General features: G+C 47.0%; 1 protein-coding gene across 5 annotated transcripts in view; it reads right to left on the bottom strand.

Annotated features, from left to right (window-relative positions):
* Positions 1-655: 655 nt before the first annotated feature.
* NPY1R (neuropeptide Y receptor Y1) overlaps positions 656-19,953 on the bottom strand; it is a 100,262-nt gene continuing 80,964 nt past the window's right edge. Inside the window, exons 1-6 of one of the 5 annotated variants that reach the window (XM_029076839.2) lie at positions 13,447-13,614; positions 13,148-13,215; positions 5,774-5,891; positions 4,823-4,994; positions 2,526-3,376; positions 656-2,410 (exon numbers count right to left, since the gene is read on the bottom strand). In XM_029076839.2, coding sequence (XP_028932672.1) covers positions 1,955-2,410; positions 2,526-3,224 — 1,155 coding nt within the window. In that variant the 5' untranslated portion in view covers positions 3,225-3,376; positions 4,823-4,994; positions 5,774-5,891; positions 13,148-13,215; positions 13,447-13,614 and the 3' untranslated portion in view covers positions 656-1,954. Of the gene's footprint in view, positions 2,411-2,525; positions 3,377-4,822; positions 4,995-5,773; positions 5,892-13,147; positions 13,350-13,446; positions 13,615-19,953 lie in introns of those variants that run through there. The other 4 variants (XM_029076838.2, XM_029076841.2, XM_029076843.2 and 1 more) reach the window with 4 other exon arrangements.

Genomic DNA, 19,953 nt, shown 5'->3' with positions numbered 1-19,953 from the left:
AAAAAACCTAATTAATCTTGACCAGAAGATCACAGTTGGTATCACAGGTGGTTTATTTTTTAAAGAAATGATTCCTTAGATCATTTTAAAGCAAAATGTGTGTATGTGTAAGTGTGTCACCCAGTCTGTAAGAATGTTTCACACTCTGTCTGAGCCATTATGCGTTTTTAACAACTAAAGTGATTATGTTGTCTAGCCTGGATTTGAGAATTATATAGGAAAAGAGAGGTTTTCTCTGTTCTGAAGATAAAATGAGAAGGGAGGAATACAGAGGAACTTCAGAATGTTGCTACTCCCTCCAGAATGTAAGCTCCCTGTAGACATGTCTATTAATTCTGTTGTACTATACTCTCCCAAGTGCTTAATACGGTGCTCTGTACACAGCGAGCACTCGATTCATTCCTTCATTCAATCATATTCACTGAGTGCTTACTGTGTGCAAAGCACTGTACTACGCACTTGGGAGAGTACAGTATAGTGATAAACAGACACATTCCCTTCACGCAGCAAGCTCGCACTGATGGAATATGAGGCCAATAGCATCTCGGATGGGTAGACATTTGACCACCTTATAAATCCTGAAACAAAAGTAGGAGAAAGAAGGGAGAATGTTGCTGAGTAAGGGAAAAAAAGTTAATGAAGGAAATACCCACAGTTCTAAAACAAAAGCCTTTTTTTAATAGATTGTCCATACAATGAGCTTAGGGTATGTCTTGTTCTAAAATATGCCTTTCCTTTTTGGTTCCAAAAATCAATCCCAACTAAAAGATACATGGAATTAAGGATATTAATACATAAACACAAATGGCTGAGTGTTTTATATAGTACACTATTTATAGGACTGCACAAGGCACAGTTAGTCTTTGACTGGTAAACACTGGCAAAACAATGTACTCTCAGTTTCCAGATATGTACCCATGGTAACTGTGGTGTACATTCATTCTCATCAATCTTGACTACCCCTTTTTCGGAGAGATGTGTAATGAAGATGTGAAATCAGTTGTTAGTATAGGCACCGATGCATACAGAGAAGTACACTTTGCATTCCTATATACTGTACTGCTTGTCAAAATGGGAAACTTTTAAAGACAATATGTAAAAGGCTGTTAAGGAATTTTACAATTGCCGAGTTGCCTCTCAGGTGGGAGAATTCATTCGGTTATTAGGAAATCCGAATACCCACGATCTATTGTAACGACATTAGATTGTGTTATATTACCTAAAAAGCTTAGGATTTTAAATACCCATTTTAAGTCATAGACATGGTTTTTTCACTTTATATATATATATATATATATGTTTGTGTGTGTATGTGTGTGTGTGTGTCTGTGTGTGTATACGTTCTGATTTCTTGGTATATTAACAGTTAAGAAGTGCTTTGGGTTGTTTTTCATGCAATATCGGATGAAACTATGAATCAAGTTCAATTTTCTCTTTAGATGATGAAAATTCAGGTAACTCCTTAATTGAGTCTGTTGCCTGGCAAGAAGTACGTTCTAACTCGATGATTTCCACACACTGGATGTGATTTTCATGAGTCCTCAACAGTAGACTGAAACTGTTCAAATTCAATCAGAATTAACCAATCCAGTGGCTGAGCACTGAAAAATCACAAAAGCATCAGATTGTTAGTACTTGTAGAGACAGTTTTGAAGAAAACGCTTTGGAATAAATACAATATGTACGTTACTTGTGTACAAGTGCATAACATAAAAGGGAACCGCAGACTTCCGATGGAAACCATCTGCAGGAGAAGGTCAGAACACAGCTGGCATTTTCATTCAAATTAATTACTGTGACAACTAACGGAGTGAAAAGGCAACACAAGAACATTCGTGTTGTTTCTAAAGGGGCATTACCGTTCTCCTCGGAAAAAGAAAATAACAGGGAATCATCTGGGGTTGTGCTTGTCTTTAGACAGCTGCCTGCTAGGACGGTTAGGCTGCTGGCAGCTTCAGATTTTTTCGGTATCATCACTGGGATTGATTTTTTTAAATGCGACCGGGCTTGCTTGTTTTAAAGATGTCTTAGAAACATCTGTGTGCATGGTGGACATGGCTATGGTTTCATAGTCATCGTCCCGGGAGCGAAAATCACAGAAGTTAAAGAAGAACTGTAAGTCTCTCTGGAAGTTCTTGTTGAGGAACCCATAAAAGATGGGGTTGACGCAGGTGGAGATCATGGCTGTGAGGTGGCAGAGCAGGAACAGCAGATTATGATTACAGGTGGCAATGGCCTGGTGATTCCAGTCGAACACGGTGTTGAAGATGGTGAGCGGCAGCCAGCAGACGGCAAAGGCGACCACGATGGACAGGAGCATGATATTGATTCTTTTGGTTTCGGTAGACCTGTACTTATTGTCTCTCATCTTGTCCATCATGTTGTTCCTCCTTTTCAGACGGATGTAGATCTGCAAGGAACGAGACATAACACGCATGTGTGGAACCACTAAACCAAGGAGCGACTTGGGCCCCCCGAGGCCCACCGGAAATAAAGACAGAAGGGGGAAGAACGTTCTCTCTTACCTTGAAGTAGCAAATAAATATGAAACAGAGTGGGCCAAAGTACTGGAGCAGCAGGAGGACGGTGGTGTAAGACAGCCTGTGAGAGTCTGAAGGAAACTGATCAAAGCACACGTACTTGTCCTTGAACGCTTCAAGCGTCACGTTTTGGAACGGCTCGTCGGACAGTACCTGGTAGATCACGAAAGGCAGAGAAGACGCCACGGCGAGGACCCAGATGACCGCGATCCCCATGTACGCGTGTCTGTTATTTGGCCTCCAGCCACGGGGATTGATGATCAGCTGATGGCGTTCGATGGCAATGAGAACCAGGGAGAAGATGGAGACGGTGATGGAGACGCACTGCACGAAAGGATTCAGTTTGCACATTGGCTCGCCAAAGACCCAGTGGTCCATCAGAGTGTAGACGAAAGTAAAGGGGAGACACATAATTGTCACCAGGAGGTCCGAGAAGGAGAGATTCACGATGAGGATATTGGTGACATTCCTCATCTCCTTCTGTTTTAAGATGATGATGATCAAGGCCAGATTTCCGGAGATCCCAAGGATGATGACGGCTCCATAAGCCAGGGCCAACGTAAAGACCATAGTCAAGGGCACGTGGCATTCGTCATCCTCGAAGGGCAGAAACTGGGAATTCTTCTCTGAAAAATTATACTCGACGGAATGGTTCTCGACGTAGGAAAATGCCGTTGTATTCATTTTCGGTCTACGGGGGTAGTGTAGATTTCTTCAGTGGAATGTATATTTCCTCAAAGCAATTCAAAGGCTCAGCATGTTCTCATTCTTCTAGGAGAAGAACAGTAACTAAAATTTTCCCAGAACTCTTCATTTCCTTGATAATCTTGCACAATCTGTAAAGAGAAAATGGGCACTTTTACCGCTAATTCCGTTTGCTTCCCCAGTGGCTATGCCAGTGAATAACTATGCCCACAGTTTGCAAAGGAAAAGTCACTCAATAAACAATAAATCTCTTCAAACATGCATCAGTTGTATGCCAAGTAGCACACCTGTCCAAGGTCATACAGCAGGCAAGTTGCAGAGAATAGACTAGAATCTGGGTGTCCTGGCTCACAGTTTCTGCTCTTTCCACTTGGCCTCGTTTGTCTTCCTGGATTTACTACAACTACAGTCAGGCACTGATGTAAAGGATGATCGCTTTACAAGTCACTCAAGGGTCTTTATTGAGTGCTTACCGTGTGCCGAGCACCGTACTAAGCTTTTGGGAGAATAGAGTACCACGGAGTTGGTAGATACCTACCCCGTCCACAATGAACTCACCGTTTAGAGGGGGAGGCAGATGTTACTAAAAATAAATAATTTATAGCTATGAACATAAGTGTTGTGGGGCTGAGGGCGGGGTAAATATCAAATGTCCCAGGGGTGCAGATCCAAGTACAGGTCATTTTAGAACACAAGTAAGTCATTAAGGATGACTACAACGAAGCTATATCTCCAGAACTAGTGTGAGTAATTGAGAAACGTATTTTTTAATCTCAGGTTCGCCAGTGATCACTCCCGTGCCGAGTTCCGCATCCCAGGCTACGGTGATTTTGTTTATGTTTTCGGTATGGCTCCAAACATTGTTCTCGCCGAGCAGAAAAATAATAAAAAAAAGTGAATGATGCCGTGATGCTAATTGTCAACGAAATTGCAAGGTCTCCTAGAAAGCAACAGGAGAAGAATGCAACAAAAGAAAGTCTACTTCAAAGGTATAAGAGAAAATGGAGAAAAGAGCATCTTCTTTCTGAGGAGTCTCATTTCTAGACCTGGCAGATTAGTAGAACAGATGATGAAGTGTAGGATCAGTGAGCACTTAGAAAAAATACAACCTGTGGGAGAAGGATAGTGTAGTTTCTGTAAGGGGAAATCCTGCCTCATTAATCTGCTGAATTTCTTTGTAGGTATCCACAAGCATGTGGAAGGGGGTGGGGACCAGTAGAAATAATATTTTTAGATTTTCAAAAGACTTCTGATAATGCTATATATACCTAGAAATTCAGTTAGTTCTCCATAACACATTAAACAAAACTCATCATATGGAAATGTGTCTACCAACTCTGTTATATTGTTATACTATGCTCTCCTACGTGCTTAGTACAGTGCTCTGCACACAATAACCTCTAAATGAATACGACTTATCGATTGAATAACGGACCCCACTTCCTTGCCCACAAACATTTCTTCAGACACGACATCTCTTTCCTGATATGAGTTGTCCTAAGAACGTTCCTCAATTCCCTAAGCACAGTCTATCCAAAATGCATAGTTAAAATACGTTATAGAAGAGGTGTCCTTACTGAGTAATCACGGGATTGGAGGGCTGTTTTGTCAAGGGTGGAAAATTGGCTAACAAAAGTAATAATCAAATGATAGGAGACGGTAAAGCTCTCGAGATGGAGAAGAACAAATAATGGAAGACCTCCAGGATCTGAGCTAGTAATAGTTTTGCTCAACATCTTCAAAAACCATCTGCAAGAGAAAGCACACAGTGAAATCTTCAAGATGGTAAATGAAACTCGGGCCTTCTGGGTTGCGGAAGTGCCACAGAGATGGGGTTAAAACCCAGAAAGGCCTACACAAATGAGCAGATTAGAAAATGGCAGATGAATGTCAAGGGGAGCAAGTGCAAGACATTGGACCCAGCAAAAAATAATCCCAGTCACGACTACATTAATGATGGGTTCAGAGCTTCCAGTCATCACTCAGGGAAAAGCTCAGAGTCATTGACTGTTCTTTTATGGACATATATACTAATTATTTATTCATATTAATGTCTGCTCCACCTCTAAACTGTTAGCTTGCTTTGACCAGCAAATGAGTCTACCAACTCTGCTGTATTGTACTCTGCCAATGCTTATTAAAGTTCTCTGCATACAGTAAGTACTCAATAAATACCATTAATGGATTGATTGATTTGTTCTTTTTTTTACATCATTGGTTCTATGTACAGCAAAGGCCAAAAGAGCCAACAAGTGGTAGGCGTCGTCAGAAAGGGGAGAGAGAACAAAAGACCAAGTTTTGCTTCTATGTAAAATCAGAGTACATTCATCCTTGGAACACTGTGTACAGTTTTGATTTTGTCATAGAGAGGACAGGAAAGATCTGGAGAAGGCTCATAAAAGGGCAACCAAATGACTAAAGTTTCCTTGTGAGGACAGAATAGAAGAGTCTTCAATCTGAAAAAAAAAAAAACAACAGGTAGGGAGAGGAACGAGATTGAAATCTATAGATTCACAAAGAATACTCACTGGGCAAACTTGGAACTGCTATTCACCAAATCCCAATATATTAGGGTGAGAAAACATCCACTGAAGCTTGAGAGTAATTTAAAAAACAATAAAAATGATAGACTTCTTCATAGAGTGGCTGTAAAGTACATAGGATTTGTTACCACAGGAAATTGTTCAGGCAAAAAATAGAAATAGGTGCAAAAAAAGTCTAGGGTAAATACAGAGGTATATGTACAGAAAAGTTGAGATTCTTATAGAGTCGATCCCTAAACATTAGGACTAGTGTCCAGAAGGTTTCCCATAACATGTAAGCTCATTGTGTGCAGGGAACATGTCTACCAACTCTGTCATATTGTACCCTTCCAAATACTTGGTACAGCTCTCTGCACACAGCAAGCATGTAAATACCATCGATCAATTAATTGATAACATGGTTCTCCTAATCATCTTGTTGTGGTATTTGTTAAGTGCTTACTTTGTGCCAAGCACTGTACTAAGCACTGGGGTAGAGACAAGATAATCACGTCAAACATAAGTCCCTGACCCACACAGGACTCAAAACCTAAAGAAAAGGAAGGACAGGCATAAACCCCTCCCCATTTTACCGCTGTTGGGGATAGAATCTGGGGGCTGACTAACCCATCGGTTCGATCGAGGAATGGGGTTACTTACGTTTCTTAACCAGTCAACCTAAAATTTCTGTCCTAAAGTTCTCTAAATATCATCCGTGCTCCACTTTCTGAGCTTCCATGCTACTTGGACTAATACAGCTATAATTTGCTCCTCAAACTTAACAACTTGAAATATTTCTCATTTTAAAACAACCCTGCTCCCGAGGCTGCCCCCGTAGAGGAAGAAAACAGGCTATTAGAATTTCTGCGGTAGACTTAGGTGGAGAAGGAAGCAAGAGCGTTCAGTGCTGAGCCAAATCACAGTAGGCATCATCTCCCTGAGCCAATGCCCCTCAGGTGAGGGAAGAAAGGAACGGGTCTGAGAGCAGGGAATAGGTGCTTCAAGAATTTTTTTTTTCCTCCAGTTGGATCATCCCTGCTCTGTTTCCTTTATTAAATCTCTTTTAGTACTAGCTGTAGCATTTATTGATTGCCCACAGCGCAGCGCACTGTACTAGACAGAATACAGAAGAAAGAAAGGACACATTCCTTGCTCACAAGGTACTTGAATTCTAACGGGGGAGACAGATGGAACTATTCTTTCAATAGTATTTATTGAGCGCTCACTATAATAATAATAATAATGTTGGTATTTATTTGTTAAGCGCTTACTATGTGCAGAGCACTGTTCTAAGAGCTGGGGTAGATACAGGGTCATCAGGTTGTCCCACGGGGGGCTCACAGTCTTAATCACCATTTTACAGAGGAGATAACAGAGGCACAGAGAAGTGAAGTGACTTGCCCACAGTCACACAGCTTAGTGGCGGAGGTCCGAACCCATGACCTCTGACTCCCAAGCCCGTGCTCTTTCCACTGAGCCGCGCTGCTTCTCTATGCTTCACTATGTGCAGAGCACTGTATTAAGTGCTTGGGGTGTACAATTCGGCAACAGATAGAGACAATGCCTGCCCAATAATGGGCTCACAGCAACTCTTTACACCTAGGGTTGTCAAAATAAGTAATCGGTTAGTGTGCTGCTGCGTCTGATTGGAAACTCTCTTTTCAAGTGGGCGTATGTCTGTAGCAGATGTTAGACAAGGGGGGAGGGAAGAGGAGCAAGACTGCTATCACTGTGGCATTCTCCAGGTCTGGATAGGAGGCTAATGCAAATATCACTGCATGTCTGCAGCAGATGTTAGAAAAGGGAGGAAGAGGAGCAAGTCTGCTTTCTCCTCCTTGGCTATCTTGTATTCTCTGGGTCCGGCCATGGAATTGAGGCCAAGGTAAATGCCACTGTGAAGCACAAGTTAATAGACTCACAAACACATGTACACATACACACACACTAGAGCTAAGAACATCACAATTACCTCATTTCTCAATGGTCTGGCTGTGAGGGAATCAGATACGAGGGACAAGAGTGAGGATCATAATTAGGGACAAGTAGAAATTTCATATCCAAGCATGAGAGGTCGAGCTTATCTTCAAAATGTAAAAAGCACATAAATCCGGAATTGTGGGATTGCAAAGAACCGAGGTGTTAGAAATACTCACATATCCCCCTTTGTTCTCTATAATTCATTCATTCAATAGTATTTATTGAGCACTCACTATGTGCAGAGCTCTGTAATCAATCAATACAATTGAGTACTGTGGGGATAATCAATCCCCAAACGTTATTCTGATGTGTGTGACCACATGATATATTTGACCTTCCATGCTTTATCAAATTTTAGAATAATGGAAGAATAGTTCTGTTCTACGATTGCATAATTATAAGATTCCGGTTCTAAAATACTGCAATTCATCAGATCCTGATTCGGGTTTAAATACAAAGACTCTATAGTCTTCATACCTGCAAAGCTTCACTGAAATTTCAAACAGACAGTCTACCGGTTCAAAAGATAGATAGGGAAAATCCTTGCTGCTTTATAAAAAATGAATCTTCCTAGAAAATGTGAATGAGAAAAATGGAAAGGAAACCATAAGTCATTTTACTACTCGTGTATACATCATTTCACAGACACCACTTGCCAGTCCTTCGATGCATATGGAAATGAACGGAATCAGGCACAGTAATTAAAGTATTAAAATGTGTGGGCTAAAAATGGAAGTTCAGCTTCCTTGCTCGTCAATTCTGTTGAAAAATCACTCAGATGATTTTTCTTGTTATCTGTGATAGGTACCAGCACTCTTCTTTTGTTTTACCACCTATAAAGTAAGAACAGGTAAACACCACCGAGGCCAGTGGAAAAGTTGCTGCACACCTTCGGTCCTTACCAGTCAGATTTTCTATCCGTTTCTGGCCCCGGATTAAACCTGACTTTGAATTTTCAATATCTTAATTTCCACCAGAAATTTTACGAAAAGGACGAAGCATAGGAGAAAAAGCTTTTCAGAACGTCTCTTCCAAATAAAACAGATTGACATCTACTCTTGCCAAAAATAAAAGAGAGGGGGGACCCCAAAGCAGCCTATATAAGGGCATCACTCTGTTCACTGGAAGGCAGTTTGATCCCAGAAAATGAACCTGAAATTTTAGTGGAAAAAAAAAAAAAAAGGGAAAAAGTGTGCTGTTAACGTTAGCCATGTCGGTCTCTTCCCAGCATGACTATTGTTCCTGCTTGACTGCGATCCCGTTGTTGGGGAGGGATTGTCTCTGCTGCTGAATTTTACTTTCCAAGCACTCAGAACCGTGCTCTACACACAGTAAGCACTCAGATACGATGGAATGAATAGACCTTTGCTACCTTAGTCGTTTAGCTGCTCATAGTCCCGTGAGCCCATCGCAACGGCAAGAACAGTCTCTCCCCAAAACTCCCTACAAGATCTTCATCCCTTTCTTGGCCGGAGGAGAAAGCGCTTTCAATCACACAAAGAGTTACCCTCAGTTTACCCAGATCACTTACATATCAGCTGTTCCTTCCCGGCAGGGGGAAGAGCCCACCTCAACCGACAGCCGGTTACAAACAAAGCAGCGTGGCTTAGTGGCAAGAGCCCGGCCGGGCTCGGGAGTCAGAGGATGTGGGTTCTAATCTCCGCTCCGCCGCTTGTCTGCTGTGTGATCTTGAGCAACCCGCTTAACTACTCTGTGCCTCGGTTCCCTCATCTGTAAAATGGGGATTAAGACTGTGAGCCCCACGCGGGACAACCCGATTACCCCGTATCTCCCCCAGCGTTTAGAGCAGTGCTTGGGAGTCAGAGGATGCGAGTTCTAATCCCAAGTCCGCCACTTGTCTGCTGTGTGGCTTTGGGCCAGCCGCTTAATTTCTCTGAGCCTCAATTACCTCATCTTGTCAGCCCGTTGTTGGGTAGGGATAGTCTCTGTGGCTGAATTGTACTCTCCAAGCGCTTAGTACAGTGCTCTGCACACAGTGAGCGCTCAGAACATACGACGGGGTGCACGTAAAATGGGGATGAAGACTATGAGCCCCACGTGGGACAACCTGATGACCTTGCGTCTCCCCCAAATCCTTAGAGCGGCGCTCGGTGCGGAGTGAGAGCTTAACAGATACCATAATAATAAACAAAGGACAAGTAGCAACCGTAGGCGTGAGTCTTCGGAGCGGAGATGGGGAGGGCCGTGGGCTTTCTTTCTTCCCTCCTCCTCCATCCCACGCCCCCCTCCCCACCAGCTCCCACACGAAGCAAACGACATTAACTTTCTTTGACTCACGGTGACTGTTCCACAGGCGAGAGCCCAAGGAGAAAGACCGGAGAGCGCCGTGAGGTGGGCTAGTAGCCATCTGGACCGGTTCTCCCAGTCCCGGGGAAGGGGGTGGATATTTTCCCTCGATTCGAGGCCGTTTTCCCAAGTAGAAAGTGCGCTTCCTTCCTTCGCAGACCCCGCTGCTCACCGAAGGGCTTAGTCCAGTGCTCTGCACACAGTAAGGGCCCAAGAAATACGACTGAATGAAAGGGTCACGGGCGGAAGCCCCTCCAAGGCCCTGACCCCTTGTCCCCTTGGCTTTGTGATGACCCCTGGGGCGGCCCCCTAGATTCCCGCCCATCACCTGCGGGCGAGACCCGGGCCCGGAACCGGCCAGGTGGCTTTTTGCTCGGGACAAACGGGCGGGACAGCCTCCACCCACCCATCCACTCGTATGTCGGTAAAGCAGCGTGGCGCAGTGGAAAGAGCACGGTCTTTGGAGTCAGGGCTCATGAGTTCAAATCCCAGCTCTGCCACTTGTCAGCTGTGTGACTGTGGGCGAGTCACTTCACTTCTCTGTGCCTCAGTTCCCTCATCTGTAAAATGGGGATGAAGACTGTGAGCCCCACGTGGGACAACCTGATTCCCCTGTGTCTACCCCAGCGCTTAGAACAGTGCTCGGCACATAGTAAGCGCTTAACAAATACCAACATTATTATTATGATTATTGTTAAGCGCTTCCTACGTGCCAAGCCCTGGTCTAAGCGCTGGGGTAGATGCGAGGTAATCAAGTGGTCCCACGTGAGGCTCACAGTCTTCATCTCCATTTCACAGATGAGGTAACTGAGGCACAAGCGCCTACAGCCCGCAGAACACTCTGCTGAGCGCTCGGGAAAGCTTAGAACGGCGCTTGGCAGGGAGTGAGCGCTTGATAAATACCATCGTCAACCTCCTTATTAGAGTACAGCAACAGAGAGGGCCAATCTCTGCCCAGAACGAGCCTCCCCCCTGGAAGGGGCGTGGCTCAGAGGCAAGAGGCCGGGCTCGGGAGTCGGAGGTCGTGAATTCGAATCCCGCCCCCGTCCCCTGTCAGCTGTGCGACCTCGGGCAAGTCACTTCACTTCTGTGGCTCGGTGGAAAGAGTCTGGGCTTGGGAGTCCGAGGTCATGGATTCGAATGAATTCCGGCTCTGCCACTTGTCAGCTGTGTGACTGTGGGCAGGTCACTTCACTGTGCCTCAGTTACCTCATCTGTAAAATGGGGATTAACTGTGAGTCCCACGCGGGACAACCCGATGACCCTGTATCTCCCCCAGCGCTTCGAACAGTGCTCTGCACATAGTAAGCGCTGAACAAATACCAACGTTATTATTATTATTCTCTGGGCCTCAGTGACCGCATCTGGAAAGTGGGGATGAAGACTGGGAGCCCCACGTGGGACCACCTGATGACCTCGTATCCCCCCCCCCCCCCCCCCCGCTTAGAACAGGGCTCGGCACAGAGTCAGCGCTCAACAAACACCAACATCATTAAGGGGTGGGGGCGGGGGGGGGGGGGGGGGGAGACGGAACTCGATACAGATAAAGAAAACGACAGCTAGGGCTTAAGTGCGGCGGGGCTGGTGGGGGGAAAGGGGGAAAGAGCAAAGGGAGCAAGTGAGGGAGACGGAGGGAGGGGGAGATGGGGAAAAGGGGGGCTAAATCTGGGAAGGCCTCCCGGAGGAGATGGAGGGAAAGCAGGGAGCCGGGACCAGACCGGGGAGGGAGGCCAGCCACAATGTCAATTGCGCTTTTTTCTCTCCTTGCGCTGCGGAGAGGCCCCCCGGGGCCCCCCTCGCACCCCTCCTGGACCGTCAGGTGACGGGTCAGAGCCACCGTGGAATAATAATAACGATGATTATGATGGTATTTGTTAAGCACGTACTATGCGCCAAGCACTAAGCGCCGGGGGGGGGGGAGGCGGAGGGCAACGAGGTTGCCCCACGTGGGGCTCCCACTTTTAATCTCCATGTGGCAGTCGGGGTCCCTGAGGCCCAGAGAAGTGACTTGCCCAAGGTCACCCGGCAGACCAGGGGCAGAGGCGGGATTAGAACCCACCAGCTGGGACTCCCAAGCGCGGGCTCTTTAGAGAAGAGTCCGAGGGAGTCCGAGGTGGTGGGTTCTAATCCCGCCCCCGCCGCTGGTCGGCGGGGCGACCTCGGGCAGGCCACTTCACTCCTCTGGGCCTCAGTTCCCTCATCCGGAAAACGGGGACGAAGACCGGGAGCCCCACGTGTCTCCCCCCAGCGCTTAGAACAGCGCTTGGCACACGGTCGGCGCTTAGCGCACACCCTTCTCATGCGCGTTATTATTTTTCCACAAAGCCACGCAGCTGCCCGCAGCTTCTGCCCCCTTTCCCCCCTCGAGTCTCCCAGAACAGAGAGACTCCGGGAAAACTGGAGAGACTGGGGGGGAGGAGGGGGGAGGAAAGAAGAGACTGAGCTCGTTGCGGGCCCTCGGATGTCCGAGTGCACCCTCCCCGGCGTTTGGCCCAGTGCTTGGCGCACCGTGAGGCGCTCAGAAGAGGGGATTAATACTCAAAGAGCAGCCTGGCTCAGTGGAAAGAGCCCGGGCTTGGGAGTCCGAGGTCACGGGTTCGAATCCCGGCTCTGCCACTCGTCAGCTGTGGGACTGTGGGCAAGTCACTTCACTTCTCTGGGCCTCAGTTCCCTCATCTGGAAACTGGGGATGAAGACTGTGAGCCTCATGTGGGGCAAGCTAATTACCCCGTTTACCCCAGCGCTGAGAACAGTGCTCTGCACAGAGTAAGCGCTTAATAAATACCAACATTAAAAGAAGCAGGACGGCCCCTCCCACCTCGCTGGCCGCTTGGAGCCCCGGGGCCGGGGGACGGATCCAAAGTTGGGTCCACTTCGGAAGGTCCGGGCCCGGGACGGGTCACCCGGGGCCCCCCTGCTCCCCCCAAGTTGGGTCCCCGAGTTGGGTCCCCGACTCGTCCCCGGCCCCCCCTCCCCAGCCCTCCAGCTGCAGCATCCATCCGCTGAAAGGCTCCCACCCTGCGCGCCCCGCTCCTTCCTCCCCCCCGCCCCCCAACCCCAAATCGTCCCCCCTCCCCAACTCTCTCGGAGCCTCACCTGGTCCCCGACAGTTCTTGGAGCCCGCGGCGGGGCACCGTCCTCTTCGCTTCTGGAGGAGGAAGGTGCTGGGAGAGAAGGGGAAAGAGAAGAGAGGGGGTCTGCAGGAGGAAGACGATGGGAGAGGAGAAGGAGCAAGAGAGGAGGAAAAGCTTCTCCGGGCTCCCTCCGGCTCACATCCCCAAGATTGGCGAAGAGAGCTGGAGACGCCCCCTTCAAGCCCAACCCCACCTCACCCCGCTGTCACATGACGGTGCAGCACCGAGCGGAGCCCGGAGAGCGCTCGGCAAACAGCTCACCTTTAAATCGCCCAGCTGGGGGTGGGTTGCCTAGTGATCGTGAAAGAGATGCGGCCAAAATAGAGAAGCCCCTCCGAGGCAGGCGTGCCTCGCCAGCTAGCCGCCCAGGCGCACGCATCCGCAGGAACGAGGGGCGCACGCCAAAGCAACCCAGACTCACACACGCGCTCTCTGCTTGGCTCGGAGGATCCGAGCCAATGTCCAAAATTGTGTTGTGTTGTGTGACCGCAACGGGTCTTCCCATTTTTTGGCAGGAGTGTGCCATCTTGTGGCCTGCCTTCACCACTGTTTTAGCAAACTTCAGAATCCTTTCCTTTCCTTTTCCTTTCCTTCCCTTCCCTTTTCCTTCCTTTCCCTTTTCCTTTCCTTCCCTTCCCTTCCCTTTTGCTTTCCTTCCCTTCCCTACTCCTTCCCTTCCCTTCCCTTCTCCTTCCCTTCATCTTCCCTTCCCTTCTCCTTCCCCTTTCCTTCCTTCCTTCCTTCCTTCCTTCCTTCCTTCCTTCCTTCCTTCCTTCCTTCCTTCCTTCCTTCCTTCCTTCCTTCCTTCCTTCCTTCCTTCCTTCCTTCCTTCCTTCCTTCCTTCCTTCCTTCCTTCCTTCCTTCCTTCCTTCCTTCCTTCCTTCCTTCCTTCCCTCCCTTCCCATGAAGTGCATCTATTATTGCTTCTAAGAACCAAGTCGCCTTTTTCTCCAAGCTCATCCCCTATACTCAGCATAATAATGGTGATGGCATTTGTTAACCGCTTACTATGTTCATTCATTCATTCAATAGTATTTGTTGAGCGCTTACTATGTGCAGAGCACTGTACTAAGCGCTTGGAATGGACAATTCGGCAACAGATAGAGACGATCCCTGCCCATTGATGGGCTTACGGTCTAGTCGGGGGAGACGGACAGACAAAAACAATAGCAGTAAATAGAATCAAGGGGATGTACGTCTCATTAACGAAATAAATAGGGTAATAGAAATATATACAAATTAGCACAGAGCTGAGGGGAAGGGGGGGAGCAAAGGGAAAGGGGGGAAAGAGGGCTTAGCTGAAGGGAGGTGAAGAGGGGGGCAGAGGCAGCAGAGGGAAAAGGGAAGTGCAGTCTGGGAAGGCCTCTTGGAGGAGGCGAGCATGTGCCAGGCGTTGTTCTGAGAGCTGGAGAGGATACAAGGTGATCAGGTTGTCCCCCATGGGGCTCGTGGTCTTCATCCCCATTTTCCAGACGAAGTGACTTGGCCCAAGTCGCACAGCTGACAAGTGGCGGAGCCGGAATTAGAACCCATGACCTCTGACTCCCAAGCCCGGCCTATTTCTACTGAGCCACGCTGCTTCTCCTTCTCTTATCACTTATCATCACACTACCCTGTGTCGTTACCATTACTACAGAGAGGCCTGGCAGATAGGCATTACCGGCTATTGTTCCTACCTGATAATAATAATAGTAATTATAGCATTTGTTAAGTGCTCACTATGTGCCAAGCACTCTTCTAAGGGCCGGGGTAGATACGAGGTGATCCGGTTGTCTCACTTGGGGCTCACAGTCTTCATCCCCATTTTCCAGATGAGGGAATTGAGGCACAGAGAAGTGAAGCGGCTTGGCCAAGGCCACGCAGCAGGTAAGTGGTGGAGCCGGGATTAGAACTCACGACCTCTGACTCCCAAGCCTGAATTCTTTCCACTAAGGCACGCTGCTCCATCCACTCGGGCTGTGCAGTAGTTGAAAGGGTTGCTGAGACCAGAACTCAAAAACTCCTGACTATTGCAAACGGGGTTCTTGGCCAGTGCATCAGGCGATGAACTCTCATTATCCACGTATACGGAAAAACAACACCCTTTCTGAGTCGAATTCGACAACTTGTAAGAGTATATTTATTAGATTGTAACCTTAAAATCAATCCATCAATCAATAGTATTTACTGAGCACTTAGGGTGTGCAGAGTCCAGTAATCAGTGCTAATCTACAATCCCTGGAGCCACGCACACATTCACAGGAATATTGTACACACAAAAAACAACACACACACACACTGCCTTGTGGGCAAGGATCATACCTATCAATTCTATTGTGCTCTGCTTTTTCTAGTGCTTAATACAGTGCTCTGCCCAGATTACTTAATCTGGTTCAGTAAACACCACGGATTCATTGATTGATATCCAAATGGAACTTAATTCAGCCTGTCATGACCCTAGGTTAGGTAGGCTAAACAGATCCCTTGTTTCCTGAAATTCTTTTGAATTGCCTAAGTCAGACTGGCTCGACCTTAGAGGTGAATAAGGCACAGAAACAAAACTTCACTGGAGGAGGATTCAGGGGCCAATATTATACTCTCCCTTGTGAGAGAAAATGAAGAGAAAAATAAATTTCCCTACTCACCTTCAGGGCCCACTAGGAATAAAAGCAATGGATAACTTTCTGCATTCAATTTATCCCTGGGAATGAGAAAGTCCCCACTCTGTTCTCGGCAGACAATTAAGTGGGAAATCCCGCCCTTAGCTCCCCAGAACTAGGCTGCCAGCCCTAGTCCCCAGGACAGCGCCAGTCCTGAATAATAATAATTATGGTCTTTGTTAAGCAGTTACTATATGCCAAGCACTGTTCTAAGAGCTGGAGTTAGATACAAGGAAATCGGGTTGTCCCACGTGGGTCTCACAGTCTTAACCCCTATTTTACGGATGAGGTAACTGAGGCACCGAGAAGTGAAGTGACTTGCCCAAAGTCACACAGCTGATAAGTGGCGGAGCCGGGATTAGAACCCACGACCTCTGACTCTTTGCATTGAGCCAGGGTGCTGGGAGCTCTGTGAAATGTTCCTTTTCCTTCCCCAGCACCCAACCCGTAAAGAGTCAGAGAGAGTCAGGGCCAGGAGCTCCGGCTGGGAACCGGGACCTGCAGGGACTAGCAGGAGAAACGTCCCAACCACAAAATCACAGGGAGCTGAGGTAGTGGGAGGCTCGTGGTTGCACCACATTGACTGGGGGGGATCCGGGGAAGACAGAGCCTACTGTGCGGAGGGAAAGATCCATTTAGATGCGGAGTATCTCTGTGCGCAACAGCAACTTGGTGTCTAATTCAGGTTAATCACTGCGATAGTCATACCGAGTTTTTGACACGGTTTCTATTTCGGAAAGCAATCTCTGCAGAAGTCAGAATTGGTGTAGGCTGCCGGGCTGGAATTAATTCCCAAAGTAATGATTAAAATATTATCATCATCAAATGTCGTCGAGTCGTTTCCGATCCATAGCCACTCTATGGAAATGACTAAAATAAACCCCTATACATCCTGACTGTCAAGGAGAGTTCCCAATTTAGACATAGCCTAGGCTGCCTCCAGGTTATGGGTTTGCAGTACCTGCTTGCAAAACTGTTCTGAGTTCTTTCCTTTTTTTCTTTTTTTTTAAAAAAAAAGCAGGGTAAATTTAAAGTTTTCACATTATTTGAGGGCGGGACTGGTACCAGAATTTATCTTCCTAATCTGGTAAATTCCACTCAAAGTCGGTATAATCGTCAACAACCGTACATGAATCTAGATTCGTATGGAGAGACAAGAAGGCAGAGGAGAACACGGTACCAGACACTACAAAATAGCAAATACGCAACACGAGGGACAACATTTTAGCGTGTCCAATGTGGACGAGACTACAGATCCAGTACTGACCTTGTTAGTCACCTACACACTCATAAATGAACTTTTTATGGTATTTGTTAAGTGCCAATCACTGTTCTAAGCGCTGGAGTAGGTAGGAGTTAATTAGGCCAAACAGTCCCTGTCCCTCATGGGGCTCACAGTCTAAATAGGAGAGAGAACAGGAATTTAATGCCCATTTTACGGTTGAGGTAATTGAGACAGAGAGAGGTGACTCGCCCAAGGTCACGCAGCAAGCAGTTGGCAAACTGGGATTAGAACCCAGGTCCTCTGACTCCCAGGCCCGTGCTCGTTCCATTAGGCTACGCTGCTTCTCATAAGCGGCGCCTTCTTCGGAGATAAAGGACAAGTATATCGATCTATCAACCGTATTTATTGAGCACTCACAGTGAGCGGAGCACTGTGCTAACAGCTTGAGAGAGTTGGTAGACGTGTTCCCTGCCTACAACTAGCTTACGCTCCAGAGGACGAGCTTCGTGTACATATAGATTTATAGCTAGATAGATATAGGAGTCTGTATTATGCTAGTGCACTTCACAAGTACCTTTCTAGACACATCTTTCACGCTCAAGAAATTCGGGGAGAACCACACTTTCTCTGGAGTCTGACCGACACTGGATTGAGGGGCAGGTAGTTATTATTTGTCCTTTTAAATGTGATCGCCTAGTGCTATAGAAGGATAAATCCGTGCGCAAACGCAAGCAAAACGCCTTTTAAAAATCGAGCCGAGCCTATACGTCTTTCAGCTAGGCTAAATCCTAACTGCATTCCCAATTCCTGGGCAAAAGAAGGACTCGAATGAACGGTCTGGGGAGGCCGATCTTTTCCGAGTCCAGAAACTCATTTAAATTTCTACTCACCAATCACTCTATTTACTCAATCTTGCCCCTTGAGTCACCTTCTCCATTTTGAAGCAATCTCGCCTCAAGGTTTTCGTCATTAAAAGGCAAGCATGTCGCGATCTGGCAGTTTTTAGCCCCAAGCCCAAATTTCCAAGGGAAGTCATCTAACTTGTTTGATAATGATGTAATTCCTCACAAGAAGAACTGCTCTTTCCTTGTAAATATTTGGTAATAGAGATGACAGATCAGTCTCATTAGAAGTTTTACATTCTCCTCTTTCCAACGATTCCAAGTAATGGTTGCATGGTTGTTGGCATTACAACAGCACATTAATCATATTTTGCAAAGTCACTGAATGTTAAATTTTTCGGAAAATGGATCCACACCAAAACAAGAAAACAAAAAAAAATAAAGTTCCAAGTTTTCGAGGTTTTCACTTCAGGGCTAGACATAAGCGCAAAGTTTGGGAGCACTCTTGAAAGCATTCAAGATATGATGAAGTCCCTCTTGCTCCCGCTGTTTGTAAATAACTGGTATCTTTCATTCATCCATTCAGTCGTATTTATCGAGCGCTTACTGTGAGCCGAGCACCGTACTAAGCTCTTGGAAGGTACAGTTCGGCGACAGATAGAGACAATTCCTACCCAACGACAGGCTCCCAGTCTAGAAGACAAGTGACTCACCTTAGTCTAGAATCGCCTAAGGTATATTGGTTTGGTTAATGGCCACGTCTGGGTGTCTGTATCTGACCATCCTTCGGCTGATTGAAGGAGTTAATTTATAGCGTGCTCATGAATCACGTCCTCTGATCGGTTTCTGAAGGCAGAATCTGATTGATTGGAAGAACTGCCAACTTTCTGACGCAGTGAAATCATAGTGGGGCACAGAGACCAAGCAGTAATAATAATGATAACTGTGGTATTTGTCAAGTGTTTTACCATGTGCCAAGCACCGTACTAAGCTCTGGGGTGGGTAACAGCAAATAGGTTTGGACATAGTCCCTCTCCCACGTGGGGCTCACAGTCTCAATCTCCATTTTACAAATGAGGTACCTGAGGCCCAGAGAGGTGAAGTGACTTGCCCAAGGTCGCACAGCAGACAAGTGGAGGAGTGGGGATTAGAACCCACGATCCTCTGGCTCCCAGGTCCGTGCTTGCCACTAGACCATGCTGTTTCTCCAGTGTCCTTCCCCAGTCCCAATCCTGTTGCCCCGCCACACTCATGTCCCCCAAGCTGGGAGAGGAGAGCCGCCGCATCCATCGCCAATGCTGTTCATTCATTCAATCGTATTTATGGAGCGCTTACCATGTGCAGGGCACTGTACTAAGCGTTTGGAATGTACAATTCAGCAACAGATAGAGACAATCCCTGCCCAATAACGGGCTCACAGTCCAAAGTGGGGATAAAGGTGTTTGTTAAGTGCTATGTGCCGAGTACTGTTGTAAGGGCTGTGGTGGACACAAAGTAATCAGGTTGTCCCATGTGGGGTTCACAGTCTTCATCCCCATTTTATAGATGAGGTAATTGAGGGCCAGAAAAATTATGTGACTTGCCCAAAGTCACAGAGCCGACAGGGGCAGAGTCGGGATTAGATCCCACGACCTCTGACTCTCAAGCCCGGGCTCTTTCCACTGAGCCACGCTGTTTCTCAGTGGGCAAATGTCCCTGAATGGGGGGTGGGGGGAGGGCTGGCAGCGGCGGTGGCGGAGTCCCCCTCTGTCTCTTCTTTGTGCCCTGGAAGTGTGGTGGAGGGCAGCAGAGCGCCCTTCCTCCTCCTCTCTGTCCCCGGGCGACGGCCGTAATCAGGCAGTCAAGCTTTGCTTTTGCAGCTTTAAACTTCTGTAGCTTTAAATGTTATTCCGTAAACGGCAACTTGTACCCATCCCGTTGCTATTCTTTTCCATTTATGATAGTGATTAAATTTCAATTTTTCCAGTTGGGGAATCTGGTTCAGCCAAAGGGCTTTCACAAAACTATAAATTAGATCTCCATTATGGGTTTCTAATCCTGCTCCCTTTTCAGATACTGAATA

The sequence above is a fragment of the Ornithorhynchus anatinus genome, chromosome 12 (genome assembly GCF_004115215.2).
Source record: "Ornithorhynchus anatinus isolate Pmale09 chromosome 12, mOrnAna1.pri.v4, whole genome shotgun sequence".
Taxonomy (NCBI): domain Eukaryota; kingdom Metazoa; phylum Chordata; class Mammalia; order Monotremata; family Ornithorhynchidae; genus Ornithorhynchus; species Ornithorhynchus anatinus.
Note: the sequence above shows the minus strand (reverse complement) of the source record. Positions and strands in the feature narration are given on the sequence as shown.